Genomic DNA, 14,156 nt, shown 5'->3' with positions numbered 1-14,156 from the left:
GGGTTCGAGGGGCTTGGGTTTAACCGTCTGGAAAGGCGAAATTTCGAAGTTTTTTGGGGGTTTTTTTTCGCGAAACGGAGCGAAATCCCTGCCAGGAGCGAGGCCCCCGGCTCCCCCTCGCTCCCTTCCCCCGCCTGGAGCGAAATTCCTGTCTCGGTGTGCGCAGGACGGGAACGGACGGGACACAAAGAGGCTTCGCGGTTTTGGTTTAAACACCCTCCCACCCCCAAAAAAAACCAAACAAACAACAAAAAAAAGGGGAAAAGAGGAGGAGAGCCCGATGGGACCGACAGGGGAGGGAAGGAGAAGGAGGAGAAAGAAAGGAAAAGGAAAATAAAAGAAAGTCAGCGCCCTCTCCGTGCGCTCGCAGCCCCCTCCCCGACACGGGACCGAGCCCTCTGACAGCCCTTTCCCAGGACAGAAATCCCCAAGGCAGCAATTCCCAGGGCAGGAACCCCCGGACAGGAATCCCCAGGGCAGGAATCCCCAGGATAGAAATCCCCAGAACAGGAATCCCCAGGGCAGGAGCTCCCAGGGCAGGAATCCCCAGGATAGAAATCCCCAGGACAGGAACCCCTGGACAGGAATCCCCAGGGCAGGAATCCCCAGGGCAGGAATTCCTAGGATAGAAATCCCCAGGACAGGAATCCCCAGGGCAGGAATCCCCAGGATAGAAATCCCCAGGGCAGGAATCCCCAGGGCAGGAACCCCCAGGGCAGGAATTCCCAAGACAGGAACCCCCAGGGCAGGAATCGCCAGCCCGGGATGCTCCGGGCGGGGCGGGCAGGGCAGGTCCCCTCTCCTCCCCCAGCTCAGGGCGATGAATCCCCCTCCAAACCCAAACAGCACGGCCCGTCTCAGTGCCCTAAACCCGGGACACGCCCCAGCTCAGGGAGATGAATCCCCCTCCAAACCCAAACAGCACGGCCCGTCTCAGGGCCCTAAACCCGGGACACGCCCCAGCTCAGGGCGATGAATTCCCCTCCAAACCAAACAGCACGGCCCGTCTCAGGGCCCTAAACCCGGGACACGCCCCAGCTCAGGGCGATGAATCCCCCTCCAAACCAAACATCACGGCCCTCCTCAGGGCCCTAAACCCGGGACACGCCCCAGCATAGCCCAGGAGCGCCTCCCACACCGAGGGGCTGGGAGCGAGGTCCTGGTACAGACAGGGGGGAAAAGGGGGGTGGGGGGAAAAAACATCCAAACAAACAAACAAAAAAACCCAAAACCCCAACCCCGAACGTTTCCCCGAGCCTGTTCCTGTGTTGCTGAGCGCTGTTAGAACCGGCGGTGTGAGGAGGAGGCAGCGCTGGAGGCGGGTGCTGCCGGGCAGGATGGTGCTGAGCCCCCCTGGGCAGACCGGGAGCGCTCCCGGGGACCGCTCTGCAGGAGGAGCACCCGGGGTGTTTGTTCTGCGGGAGGAGCACCCGGGGTGTTCTGTTCCCTCCTTTGTTGTTGGTTGGTTTGAGCCCTGCCCTGCCACAGAGCCCAGCCGGGCGTGTCCCTGCCGGGCACAACTCCCGCCCCGCGCACCCCGAGCCGGGCAGGGCCTCCCTGGGGGTCTGCGGGGGCAGGAGCTGCCCACGGGGGCAGCACGGACACGGGGGCAGCACGGACACGGGGGCAGCACGGACACGGGGGGGCACGGACACGGGGGCACCACGGACACAGGACAGCATGGACAGACACGGGGGGGCACGGACAGACACGGGGCAGCCCGGCAGGACAGTCCCGGCACCTGCGATGGGGGCTGGATGGGCTGGGTGACACGGAGGGTCCCTGAGGAGCAGATCCAGATGGGCTGGGTGACACAGAGGGTGCCCCATGAGCAGATCTGGATGGGCTGGGTGACACGGAGGGTCCCTGAGGAGCGGATCTGGATGGGCTGGGTGACACGGAGGGTCCCTGAGGAGCGGATCTGGATGGGCTGGGTGACACAGAGGGTCCCTGAGGAGCAGATCTGGATGGGCTGGGTGACACGGAGGGTGTCCCATGAGCAGATCTGGATGGGCTGGGTGACACGGAGGGTGTCCCATGAGCAGATCTGGATGGGCTGGGTGACACAGAGGGTGTCCCATGAGCAGATCTGGATGGGCTGGGTGACACAGAGGGTGCCCCATGAGCAGATCTGGATGGGCTGGGTGACACAGAGGGTCCCTGAGGAGCAGATCCAGATGGGCTGGGTGACACAGAGGGTGCCCCATGAGCAGATCTGGATGGGCTGGGTGACACGGAGGGTCCCTGAGGAGCAGATCTGGATGGGCTGGGTGACACAGAGGGTCCTGAGGAGCAGATCTGGATGGGCTGGGTGACGCAGAGGTGTCCCATGAGCAGATCTGGATGGGCTGGAGTGACACAGAGGGTGCTCCCATGAGCAGATCTGGATGGGCTGGGTGACACAGAGGGTCCCTGAGGAGCAGATCTGGATGGGCTGGGTGACACGGAGGGTCCCTGAGGAGCAGATCTGGATGGGCTGGGTGACACGGAGGGTCCCTGAGGAGCAGATCTGGATGGGCTGGGTGACACAGAGGGTCCCTGAGGAGCAGATCTGGATGGGCTGGGTGACACAGAGGGTGTCCCATGAGCAGATCTGGATGGGCTGGGTGACACGGAGGGTGCCCCATGAGCAGATCTGGATGGGCTGGCACAGAGGGTCCCAGAGCAGTCTGGATGGGCTGGGTGACAGAGGGGTCCATGAGCAGATCTGGATGGGCTGGGTGACAGCAGAGGGTCCCTGAGGAGCAGATCTGATGGGCTGGGTGACACAGAGGGTGCCCCATGAGCAGATCTGGATGGGCTGGGTGACACTGGAGGGTCCTGAGGAGCAGATCTGGATGGGCTGGGTGACACAGAGGGTCCCTGAGGAGCAGATCTGGATGGGCTGGGTGACACGGAGGGTCCCTGAGGAGCAGCTCTGGATGGGCTGGGTGACACGGAGGGTCCCTGAGGAGCAGATCTGGATGGGCTGGGTGACACGGAGGGTCCCTGAGGAGCAGATCTGGATGGGCTGGGTGACACAGAGGGTGTCCCATGAGCAGATCTGGATGGGCTGGGTGACACAGAGGGTGCCCCATGAGCAGATCTGGATGGGCTGGGTGACACAGAGGGTGTCCCATGAGCAGATCCGGATGGGCTGGGTGACACAGAGGGTCCCTGAGGAGCAGATCTGGATGGGCTGGGTGACACAGAGGGTGTCCCATGAGCAGATCTGGATGGGCTGGGTGACACGGAGGGTCCCTGAGGAGCAGATCTGGATGGGCTGGGTGACACAGAGGGTCCCTGAGGAGCAGATCTGGATGGGCTGGGTGACACAGAGGGTCCCTGAGGAGCAGATCTGGATGGGCTGGGTGACACGGAGGGTGTCCCATGAGCAGATCTGGATGGGCTGGGTGACACAGAGGGTGTCCCATGAGTAGATCTGGATGGGCTGGGTGACACAGAGGGTCCCTGAGGAGCAGATCTGGATGGGCTGGGTGACACAGAGGGTCCCTGAGGAGCAGATCCAGATGGGCTGGGTGACACGGAGGGTGTCCCATGAGCAGATCTGGATGGGCTGGGTGACACGGAGGGTCCCTGAGGAGCAGATCTGGATGGGCTGGGTGACACAGAGGGTCCCTGAGGAGCAGATCTGGATGGGCTGGGTGACACGGAGGGTGTCCCATGAGCAGATCTGGATGGGCTGGGTGACACAGAGGGTGTCCCATGAGTAGATCTGGATGGGCTGGGTGACACAGAGGGTCCCTGAGGAGCAGATCCGGATGGGCTGGGTGACACGGAGGGTCCCTGAGGAGCGGATCTGGATGGGCTGGGTGACACGGAGGGTGCCCCATGAGCAGATCTGGATGGGCTGGGTGACACGGAGGGTGTCCCATGAGTAGATCTGGATGGGCTGGGTGACACAGAGGGTCCCTGAGGAGCAGATCCGGATGGGCTGGGTGACACGGAGGGTCCCTGAGGAGCAGATCTGGATGGGCTGGGTGACACGGAGGGTGCCCCATGAGCAGATCTGGATGGGCTGGGTGACACAGAGGGTGTCCCATGAGCAGATCTGGATGGGCTGGGTGACACGGAGGGTCCCTGAGGAGCAGATCTGGATGGGCTGGGTGACACAGAGGGTCCCTGAGGAGCAGATCTGGATGGGCTGGGTGACACAGAGGGTCCCTGAGGAGCAGATCTGGATGGGCTGGGTGACACAGAGGGTCCTTGCACTACGAGCAGATCTGGATGGGCTGGGTGACGGTGACCTGGCACACGGTGCCTACGAGTGGCTGTGGACAGCCTGTGTGACAGTGGCGTGGCACTACGAGCGTATCTGGACAGCCTGTGTGCCGGTGGCCTGGCCTATGAGTGGCTGTGGATGACCTGTGTGCCGGTGGCGTGGCCCCTACGAGTGGCTGTGGACAGCCTGTGTGACAGTGGCGTGGCACTACGAGCGTATCTGGACAGCCTGTGTGCCGGTGGCCTGGCCTATGAGTGGCTGTGGACAGCCTGTGTGACAGTGGCCTGGCACAGGGGCAGGCGGGCGGGTCTCACTGGCAGACCCTGCTGGTGCAGTCCATGCAGAACAGGCTGTGCCCGCAGGGCACGAAGGCGGTCACCGCATCACTGTCGGAGCAGAGCACGCACTCCAGGTGGTGCTGACCCTCCAGGGGTGGGCTGGATGAGGATGAGGAGCAGCTGTCGAGGTAGTGCTGACCCTCCAGGGGCGAGCTGGTTGAGGAACAGTTGTCAAGGTGGCACTGACCCTTCAGGGGCGAGCTGGCCGAGGAGCTGTGGCTGGCCGAGGATGAGGAGCAGCTGTCAAGGTGGCACTGACCCTCCAGGGGCGAGCTGGCCGAGGATGAGGAGTGGCTGTCAAGGTGGCACTGACCCTCCAGGGGTGGGCTGGTTGAGGAGCAGCTGTCAAGGTGGCACTGACCCTCCAGGGGCGAGCTGGCCGAGGATGAGGAGCGGCTGTCGAGGTGGTGCTGACCCTCCAGGGGCGAGCTGGCCGAGGATGAGGAGCGGCTGTTGAGGTGGCACTGACCCTCCAGGGGTGAGCTGGTTGAGGAACAGTTGTCAAGGTGGTGCTGACCCTCCAGGGGCGAGCTGGCTGAGGAGCTGTGGCTGGCTGAGGATGAGGAGCGGCTGTCAAGGTGGTGCTGACCCTCCAGGGGCGGGCTGGCCGAGGATGAGGAGCGGCTGTCAAGGTGGCACTGACCCTCCAGGGGCGAGCTGGTTGAGGATGAGGAACAGCTGTCAAGGTGGCACTGACCCTCCAGGGGTGAGCTGGCTGAGGATGAGGAACAGCTGTCAAGGTGGTACTGACCCTCCAGGGGCGAGCTGGCCGAGGATGAGGAGCGGCCGTCGGAGGAGCAGCGGCTGTCGGTGCTGGTGGAGAAGGCGGGGGTGCAGAGGGGCAGCCCCCAGCCCGGCTCCAGGCTCTGGGGGAAGGGGGGCGACAGGCAGGGCGTGGGGGGGCGGCTGCCGAGGCTCAGGGGCTCGAGGGGAGCCCAGATGCTCCGTGTGAGGGCGGGCAGGGGGTCGTAGGCGAGGCGCTCAAGGGCCGGCTCTTCCCCGCACCAGGAGGGGCCGAGCTCGGCCCGGAGGGAGTCGGTGGAGCCGCTGCCCGGTGAGCTGTTGCCGTCGCCCCCGGGGCCGCCGAGCCCCCCGGGCCGCGCGGGCAGGGCGCAGGCGCCGGGGCAGGCGTCGCCGTGCCGCAGGTCCAGCAGGGCGCCGGTGCGGGCGGCGATGTGCGCCACGATCTCCCTGCGCGCCTGCTCCACGTCGCGGGGCGCGCCCGTCACCTCGAAGACGGGCTCGCCGTGCCGGCGCGGCGTCACGATGCAGGTGCGGGTGCGGCGCTGGATGAGGCGCACCGTGGCGCCCCGCGGCCCCACCACCAGCCCCACGGCGCAGCAGGGCACCCGCAGCCGCGCCGTGGTGCGCCCGGGCAGCCCGCGCCGCGCCCGCTCCTGCAGCGCCCGCAGCACCGAGAAGCGCTGGGCCACGGCCCCGATCTCCCAGCGCGCCGCAGCCACGTCCTCCGGCCGGCCCGACACCACGAACACCGGCTCCTCCCCGCGCTGCGGCGTGCGGATGCGCGTGTTGGTGCGGGAGCGCAGCGCCTTGATCCGGCAACCTGCGGGGGGAACAAATGAGGGGTCAGTGTGGGAGGGGAGCTGGGCACGCAGAGCCTTGATCCGGCAACCTGGGGGGGGAGATAATGGGTTAGTGTGGGAGGGGAGCTGGGCACACAGAGCATTGATCTGGCAACCTGGGGGGGAGAGATAATGGGTTAGTGTGGGATGGGGAGCTGGGTTAGTGTGGGAGGGGAGCTGGGCACACAGAGCCTTGATCCGGCAACCTGGGGGGGGAGAGATAATGAGGGGTTAGTGTGGGAGGGGAGCTGGGCACGCAGGGCCTTGATCCGGCAACCTGGGGGGGAGATACACGAGGGGTTAGTGTGGGATGGGAGCTGGGTCAGTGTGGGATGGGAGCTGGGTCAGTGTGGGATGGGAGCTGGGTCAGTGTGGGATGGGAGCTGGGTTAGTGTGGGATGGGAGCTGGGTCAGTGTGGGATGGGAGCTGGGTTAGTGTGGGAGGGGAGCTGGGTTAGTGTGGGATGGGAGCACAATGGGTTAGTGTGGGATGGGAGCTGGGTTAGTGTGGGATGGGAGCTGGGTTAGTGTGGGATGGGAGCACAATGGGTCAGTGTGGGATGGGAGCTGGGTTAGTGTGGGATGGGAGCTGGGTTAGTGTGGGATGGGAGCTGGGTTAGGGTGGGATGGGAGCTGGGTTAGTGTGGGATGGGAGCTGGGTTAGTGTGGGATGGGAGCTGGGTTAGTGTGGGATGGGAGCTGGGTTAGTGTGGGATGGGAGCACAATGGGTTAGTGGGAGGAGCTGGGTTAGTGTGGGATGGGAGCTGGGCTGAGTGTGGGATGGGAGCTGGGTTAGTGTGGGATGGGAGCTGGGTTAGTGTGGGATGGGAGCTGGGTTAGTGTGGGATGGGAGCACAATGGGTCAGTGTGGGATGGGAGCTGGTAGTGGGATGGGAGCTGGGTTAGTGTGGGATGGGAGCTGGGTTAGTGTGGATGGAGCTGGGTTAGTGTGGGATGGGAGCTGGGTTAGTGTGGGATGGGAGCTGGGTTAGTGTGGGATGGGAGCTGGGTTAGTGTGGGATGGGAGCTGGGTCAGTGTGGGAGGAGCTGGGTTATGTGGATGGGAGCTGGGTTAGTGTGGAGGGAGCTGGGTTAGCTGGGATGAGCTAGAGTGTGGGATGGGAGCTGGGTTAGTGTGGGATGGGAGCTGGGTTAGTGTGGGATGGGAGCTGGGTTAGTGTGGGATGGGAGCTGGGTTAGTGTGGGATGGGAGCTGGGTTAGTGTGGGATGGGAGCTGGGTCAGTGTGGGATGGGAGCTGGGTTAGTGTGGGATGGGAGCTGGGTCAGTGTGGGATGGGAGCTGGGTTAGTGTGGGATGGGGCTGGGTGTGGGATGGGGCTGGGTTAGTGTGGGATGGGAGCTGGGTTAGTGTGGGATGGGAGCTGGGTTAGTGTGGGATGGGAGCTGGGTTAGTGTGGGATGGGAGCTGGGTTAGTGTGGGATGGGAGCTGGGTTAGTGTGGGATGGGAGCTGGGTCAGTGTGGGATGGGAGCTGGGTTAGTGTGGGATGGGAGCTGGGTTAGTGTGGGATGGGAGCTGGGTCAGTGTGGGAGGGGAGCACAATGGGTTAGTGTGGGATGGGAGCTGGGTTAGTGTGGGATGGGAGCTGGGTTAGTGTGGGATGGGAGCTGGGTTAGTGTGGGATGGGAGCTGGGTTAGTGTGGGATGGGAGCTGGGTTAGTGTGGGATGGGAGCTGGGTCAGTGTGGGATGGGAGCTGGGTTAGTGTGGGATGGGAGCTGGGTTAGTGTGGGATGGGAGCTGGGTTAGTGTGGGATGGGAGCACAATGGGTTAGTGTGGGATGGGAGCTGGGTTAGTGTGGGATGGGAGCTGGGTTAGTGTGGGATGGGAGCTGGGTTAGTGTGGGATGGGAGCTGGGTTAGTGTGGGATGGGAGCTGGGTTAGTGTGGGATGGGAGCACAATGGGTTAGTGTGGGATGGGAGCTGGGTTAGTGTGGGATGGGAGCTGGGTTAGTGTGGGATGGGAGCTGGGTTAGTGTGGGATGGGAGCTGGGTTAGTGTGGGATGGGAGCTGGGTTAGTGTGGGATGGGAGCTGGGTTAGTGTGGGATGGGAGCTGGGTTAGTGTGGAGGAGCCGGGTTGGTGATGAGACAATGGGTCAGTGTGGATGGAGCTGGGTTAGTGTGGGATGGAGCTGGGTTAGTGTGGGATGGGAGCTGGGTCAGTGTGGGATGGGAGCACAATGGGTTAGTGTGGGATGGGAGCTGGGTTAGTGTGGATGGGAGCTGAGGTGGGATGGGAGCTGGGTTAGTGTGGGATGGGAGCTGGGTTAGTGTGGGATGGGAGCTGGGTCAGTGTGGGATGGGAGCTGGGTTAGTGTGGGATGGGAGCTGGGTTGGTGTGGGAGGGCTGGGTTAGTGTGGGATGGGAGCTGGGTTAGTGTGGGATGGGAGCTGGGTTAGTGTGGGAGGGGAGCTGGGTTAGTGTGGGATGGGAGCACAATGGGTCAGTGTGGGATGGGAGCTGGGTTAGTGTGGGATGGGAGCTGGGTTAGTGTGGGATGGGAGCTGGGTTAGTGTGGGATGGGAGCTGTTAGTGTGGGATGGGAGCTGGGTTAGTGTGGGATGGGAGCACAATGGGTTAGTGTGGGAGGAGCTGGGTTAGTGTGGATGGGAGCTGGGTTAGTGTGGGATGGGAGCTGGGTTAGTGTGGGATGGGAGCTGGGTCAGTGTGGGATGGGAGCTGGGTTAGTGTGGGATGGGAGCTGGGTTAGTGTGGGAGGGGAGCTGGGTTAGTGTGGGATGGGAGCTGGGCACACAGAGCATTGATCCGGCACCCTGGGAGGGGAACAAATGAGGGGTTAGTGTGGGATGGGGGCTGGGTCAGTGTGGGAGGGGAGCTGGGCACACAGAGCCCTGATCCTGCACCCTGGGAGGGGAACACACGAGGGGTCAGCATGGGATGGGAGCTGGGTCAGTCTGGGATGGGAGCTCCAGACCCTCCCCAATCTACAGCCCAGTTAATTAATTAACTCCAGACCCTCACCAATTCAGACCCAAGGTCATTAATTCCCCTGATCCCATCCCTGATCCCCTGATCCCATCCCCTGATCCCCTGATCCTCTGCCCTGATGCCATCCCCTGATCCCATCCCCTGATCCCCCGATCCCATCCCCTGATCCCATCCCCTGATCCCCTGATCCCATCCCTGATCCCATCCCTGATCCCGATCCCATCCCTGATCCCATCCCTGATCCCTGATCCCTGATCCCATCCCTGATCCCCGGATCCCTCATCCCATCCCCTGATCCCCAGATCCGATCCCTGATCCCATCCCTGATCCCATCCCCTGATCCCCAGATCCCCAGATCCCCAGATCCCCAGATCCCCTGATCCCCTGCCCCCAGGGGACGGGAACAAGCCCATGAATAAACCCTAAACAACAAACCCTAATTAAAAGAGAACGGTTCCATCTGCAGGAGGGCTTTGAAGCCCGGGGAGGGGAGGGAAGGGATTCCTCCCCCTCCTCTCTCCTCGCTTCCCTTCGCACCCAAAATTCCCTCCCTCCCCTTCCCCCCCTTCCCACGGCCCCCCAGGCCGAGCCCAGACCACGTCTGGGACAGGAGAAGCCAAGTCCTTGGGTTTTTGCCGTGAATTAATTAATTATTATCTCCTCCTGCCGTGAATTAATTATCTCCTCCTGCCGTGAATTAATTATCACCTCGTTCCCGGCCGGGACGAGCCCCAAACAATCAGGAACCAGCCGGGCAACAATCAGGGCGGCCTTGAAACCCCAGGGGGTTGGGATTTCTCTTTCCCGGGTGGCAATCCTGGCTTTTTTTGGGGTGTTTTTTTTATTTCCCTCATCTCCCGTTTCCTTCCACGTTCACGGGTGGGGGTGGGAGGATGGGGAGGGAACAAACAAAAACCCCTCCCCAAAAAACAAACCCAGGGGAATAAAGCGGTGGGGATGAGGGAGACACCAGAGGAGGAGGAGGAGGGTCCCCACTCGAGAAGGGGAGGGGACAAGGAGGGGGAAGGGGGAGAAGGAGGGGGGAAGGGGAGAAGGAGGGGTCCCCACTCGAGAAGAGGGGACAAGGAGAGGGGAAGGGAGAAGGAAGGGGTCCCCACTGAGAAGGGGGGACAAGAGGAGAGGGGTCCCCACATTGAGGGCAGGGAGAGGAGGGGGGTCCCCACTCCGAGAAGGGGGAGGGGAGAAGGAAGAGGGGGAAGGGGAGAAGGGGAGGGTCCCACTCGAGAAAGGGGAGGGGAGAAGGAGGAGGGGAGAGGGGAGAAGGAGGGGGTCCCCACTCGAGAAGAGGGAAAGGAGGAGGGGAAGGGGAGAAGGTGGGGTCCCCACTGAGAAGGGGAGGGGACAAGGAGAGGGAAGGGGGGAGAAGGAAGGAGGGTCCCCACTCGAGAAGAGGGGAGGAGAAGGTGGAGGGGGAAGGAGAAGGAGGGGGAAGGAGAGGGAGTTGGAAGGAGAGAAGGAGGAGGTCCCTACTCCGGGAAGAGGGAGGGGAGGGGAGGGAGGGTGCGGGGAGAAAGAGGGTCCCACTCGAGGAGGGGAAGGGGAGAAGGAGGAGGGGGAAGGGGGAGAAGGAGGGGTCCCACTCGAGATGTGGGAAGGGGAGAAGGAGGAGGGGGAAGGGGAGAAGGTGGAGGGGAAGGGGAGAAGGAGGAGGGGGAAGGGGGGAGAAGGAGGGGTCCCCACTCGAGAAGGGAGGACAAGGAGAGGGGTACCCACTCGAGAAGGAGAGGAAGGAGGAGGAGGAGGAGGAGGAGGGGAGAGGAGGGAGGGTCCCCACCGAGAAGGGGGAAGGAGAAGGTGGAGGGAGAGGAGGAGAGAGGGGAGGGTCCCCACTCGAGAAGGGGAGGGGAGAAGGAGGAAGGAGGAAGAGGAGGAGGGGAGGGTCCTCACTCGAGAAGGGGACAAGAAGGAGAAGGAGGAGGGGGAAGGGAGAAGGAGGGGGTCCCCACTGAAGGAGGGAAGGGGAGAAGGAGGGGGAAGGGGAGGAAGGAGGGGGTCCTCGAGCAGGAGAAGGAAAGAGGGGAGGAAGGAGGAAGAGGGAGAAGGAGGGAGGGTCCCACTCGAGAAGGGGAAGGGGAGAAGGAGGGGGAAGAGGGAGAAGGGGAGGAAGGGGAGGAAGGGAAGGAGGGGGGGAAGGGGAAGGAGGAGGAGGGTCCCCACTCGAGAAGGAAGGAAGGGACAAGGAGGAGGAGGAAAGGGGAGAAGGAGGGGGGTCCCCACTCGAGGAAGGAGGAAGAGGGAGGAGGAGGGAAGGAGGGTCCCCACTCGAGAAGAAGGGAGGAAGGGACAAGGGAGGGGGGAAAGAGGAGGAGGAGAAGGAGGGTCCCCTACTCGAGAAGGGAAGGGGAGAAGGTGGAGGGGGAAGGGGAGAAGGAGGAAGGGGGAAGGAGGAGAAGGAGGAGGGGAAGGAAGGAGAAGGAGGGGGTCCCCACTCGAGAAGGAAGGAAGGGGAGAAGGAGGAGAGGAGGGGAGAAGGAAGGGTCTCCACTTGAGAAGGGGGAAGAGGGAGAAGGAGGAGGGGGAGGGGAGGAGAGGAGGGGTCCCCACTCGAGGAGGGGGAAGGGGAGAAGGAGGGGGGTCCCCCACTCGAGGAGGGGGAAGGGGAGAAGGAGGAGGGAAGGAGAGGAGGAGGAGTCCCACTCGAGAAGGGCACAAGGGAGAAGGAGGAGGTCCCCACTCGAGAAGGGTGAAGGAGAAGGGTCCCCACTCGAGAAGGGGCACAAGGAGGAGGCTCCCCACTCGGGGGGAGCTGGAGAAGAAGAATAGGAAGGTCCCCACTCGGGGATGAGCCCCACCACCACCACCCCATTTCCACCCCCACAGCCCCCACTCACCGTGGCGCCCCACGATGTCGGCCACGTGCTCGGAGCTGGGCACGGCCACGCACTCGGTGGTGGTGACGCTCCCGTCGTGGGGCGGCGAAGCCTCCTCTGCCCCGGTCCCGGTCCTGGGGTCGATGGCGATGCCGGTGCCGATCCCGATCCCGATCCCGGTGTCGATCCCGGTGTCGATGCCGATCCTGGTCCCGATCCGGCCCTGATGCCGGTGTCGATTCGGTGTCGATCGATCCTGGTGCGATTTCAGTCGATTCCAGCCCGATCCCGGTGCCGATCCCGGTGTCGATGCCGGTCCCGATCCTGATCCCGGTGCCGATCTCAGTCCCGATTCCAGCCCCGATCCCGGTGCCGATCCCGGTGTCGATGCCGGTCCTGATCCCGGTGTCGATGCCGGTGTCGATCCCGATCCTGGTGCCGATTTCAGTCGATTCAGCCCGATCCCGGTGCCGATCCCGGTGTCGATGCCGGTCCCGATCCCGGTGCCGATCCCGGTGTCGATGCCGATCCTGGTCCCGATTCCAGCCCCGATCCCGGTGTCAGTCCCGATCCTGATCCCGGTCCCGATTCCAGCCCCGATCCCGGTGTCGATGCCGGTCCCGATGCCGGTCCTGATCCCGGTGCCGATTCCGGTGTCGATCCCGATCCTGGTGCCGATTTCAGTCCCGATTCCAGCCCCGATCCCGGTGCCGATCCCGGTGTCGATGCCGATCCTGGTCCCGATTCCAGCCCCGATCCCGGCGCCAATCCCGGTCCCGATCCCGATGCCGGTCCTGATCCCGGTGTCGAACCCGGTCCCGATCCCGGCCCTAATCCCGGTGTCGATGCCGGTCCCGATCCCGGCCCTGATCCCGGTGCCGATCCCGATTCCAGCCCCGATCCTTGCCCCGATTCCGGTGTCGATTCCAGCCCCGATCCCGGCGCCAACCCCGGTCCCGATCCCGGCTCCGGCCCCGATCCCGGTGCCGATCCCGGTGCCGACTCCGATTCCAGCCCCGATCCTTGCCCCGATTCCAGCCCCGATCCCGGTGCCGACCCCGATTCCAGCCCCGACTCCGGTGCCGATCCCTGCCCGATTCCAGACCCCGATCGATCGGTCGATCCGGCTCCTCCCGCGAGCAGCGCGGCCCCCACCGACCCCTCCAACCCCGGCAGCGGCACCACCGAGACCGCCTCTCTTTCCTCCCCATCCCCATCATCCCCATCATCCCCACCATCCCCCCGAGCCATCAGCTCCTCCTCCTCACCCTCCCGGCCGTGCCGCAGCCCCAGCCCCGCCAGGCTCCGCCGCAGCAGCACCAGCGGCGGGAGGCGCGGCACGGGGGGTTTCCCGGTACAATCAGCGTCGCTGCGCATGGCGGGGGTCGCTCCCTTCTTGTTTTGTCCCGGTTTGTCCCGGTTTTGGGGGTTTTTGGGGTTATTTTAAGGCTGAGGAGCCGCCATGACGCGGCCGCGCCCTTTCGGTCCCATGGCGGGAGCTCCTCTGAGGGGAGGAGGGCGGGGCGACCACGCCCATCAATGCTCGCTGCTGATTGGTGGGGACGGAGAGGTGGGCGTGGCCTGGGAAACAGGCGGGAAAAGGGAGGTGGGCGTGGCTTCGGGGTGATTGACGGGTGGGTGAGGCCGCTAAGCCACGCCCACTCAGCTCCCTCAAGGGGAGGGGGAAGAATTGACCCCAAAAATGGAGAAAATCGACCCAAAAATGGAGCAAATCGACCCAAAAATGGAGCAAATCGACCCAAAAATGGAGCAAATCGACACAAAAATGGAGCAAATCGACCCAAAAATGGAGGAAAATGACCCAAAAATGGAGCAAATCGACCCAAAAATGGATCAGATTGACCCAAAAATGGAGCAAATCGACCCAAAAATGGAACAAATCGACCCAAAATGGGAGTAAATTGACCCAAAAAGGGACAAATTGACCCAAAAATGGAGCAAATCAACCCAAAAATGGAGCAAATTGACCCAAAAATGGAACAAATCGACCCAAAAATGGAGCAAATTGACCCAAAAATGGAGCAAATCGACCCAAAAAATGGAGCAAATCGACCCAAAAATGGATCAGATTGACCCAAAAATGGAGCAAATCGACCCAAAAATGGAGCAAATCGACCCAAAAATGGATGAAATCGACCCAAAAATGGAACAAATTGACCCAAAATGGGTCAAATTGACCCAAAAAT

General features: G+C 63.0%; 1 protein-coding gene across 1 annotated transcript; it reads right to left on the bottom strand.

Moving 5' to 3' along the window:
• Positions 1 to 4,243: 4,243 nt before the first annotated feature.
• Positions 4,244 to 13,326, bottom strand: LOC126648130 (RNA-binding protein MEX3D-like). The gene is made up of 3 exons (XM_050330835.1): positions 13,185 to 13,326; positions 11,971 to 13,038; positions 4,244 to 6,124 (listed from the first exon to the last, which is right to left on the bottom strand). Exons 1-3 carry the CDS (start codon positions 13,324 to 13,326, stop codon positions 4,533 to 4,535), a joined length of 2,802 nt encoding a protein of 933 aa, XP_050186792.1. The 3' UTR covers positions 4,244 to 4,532.
• Between the last annotated feature and the right edge of the window lie 830 nt (positions 13,327 to 14,156).

Source organism: Myiozetetes cayanensis, unplaced genomic scaffold, assembly GCF_022539395.1.
Source record: "Myiozetetes cayanensis isolate MyiCay16 unplaced genomic scaffold, myiCay2020 scf442, whole genome shotgun sequence".
NCBI lineage: Eukaryota > Metazoa > Chordata > Aves > Passeriformes > Tyrannidae > Myiozetetes > Myiozetetes cayanensis.
Note: the sequence above shows the minus strand (reverse complement) of the source record. Positions and strands in the feature narration are given on the sequence as shown.

What these genes read in the sequence shown, in the direction of transcription:
- LOC126648130 (XM_050330835.1), bottom strand. Translation starts at nt 13,326, where the DNA reads ATGCGCAGCGACGCTGATTGTACCGGGAAACCCCCCGTGCCGCGCCTC. An exon ending in GCTGATGGCTCGGGGGGATG is followed by an intron (nt 13,039 to 13,184) that starts GTGGGGATGATG and finishes GGAATCGGGCAG; the next exon opens with GGATCGGCACCGGAGTCGGG. An exon ending in CGACATCGTGGGGCGCCACG is followed by an intron (nt 6,125 to 11,970) that starts GTGAGTGGGGGC and finishes TTCCCCCCGCAG; the next exon opens with GTTGCCGGATCAAGGCGCTG.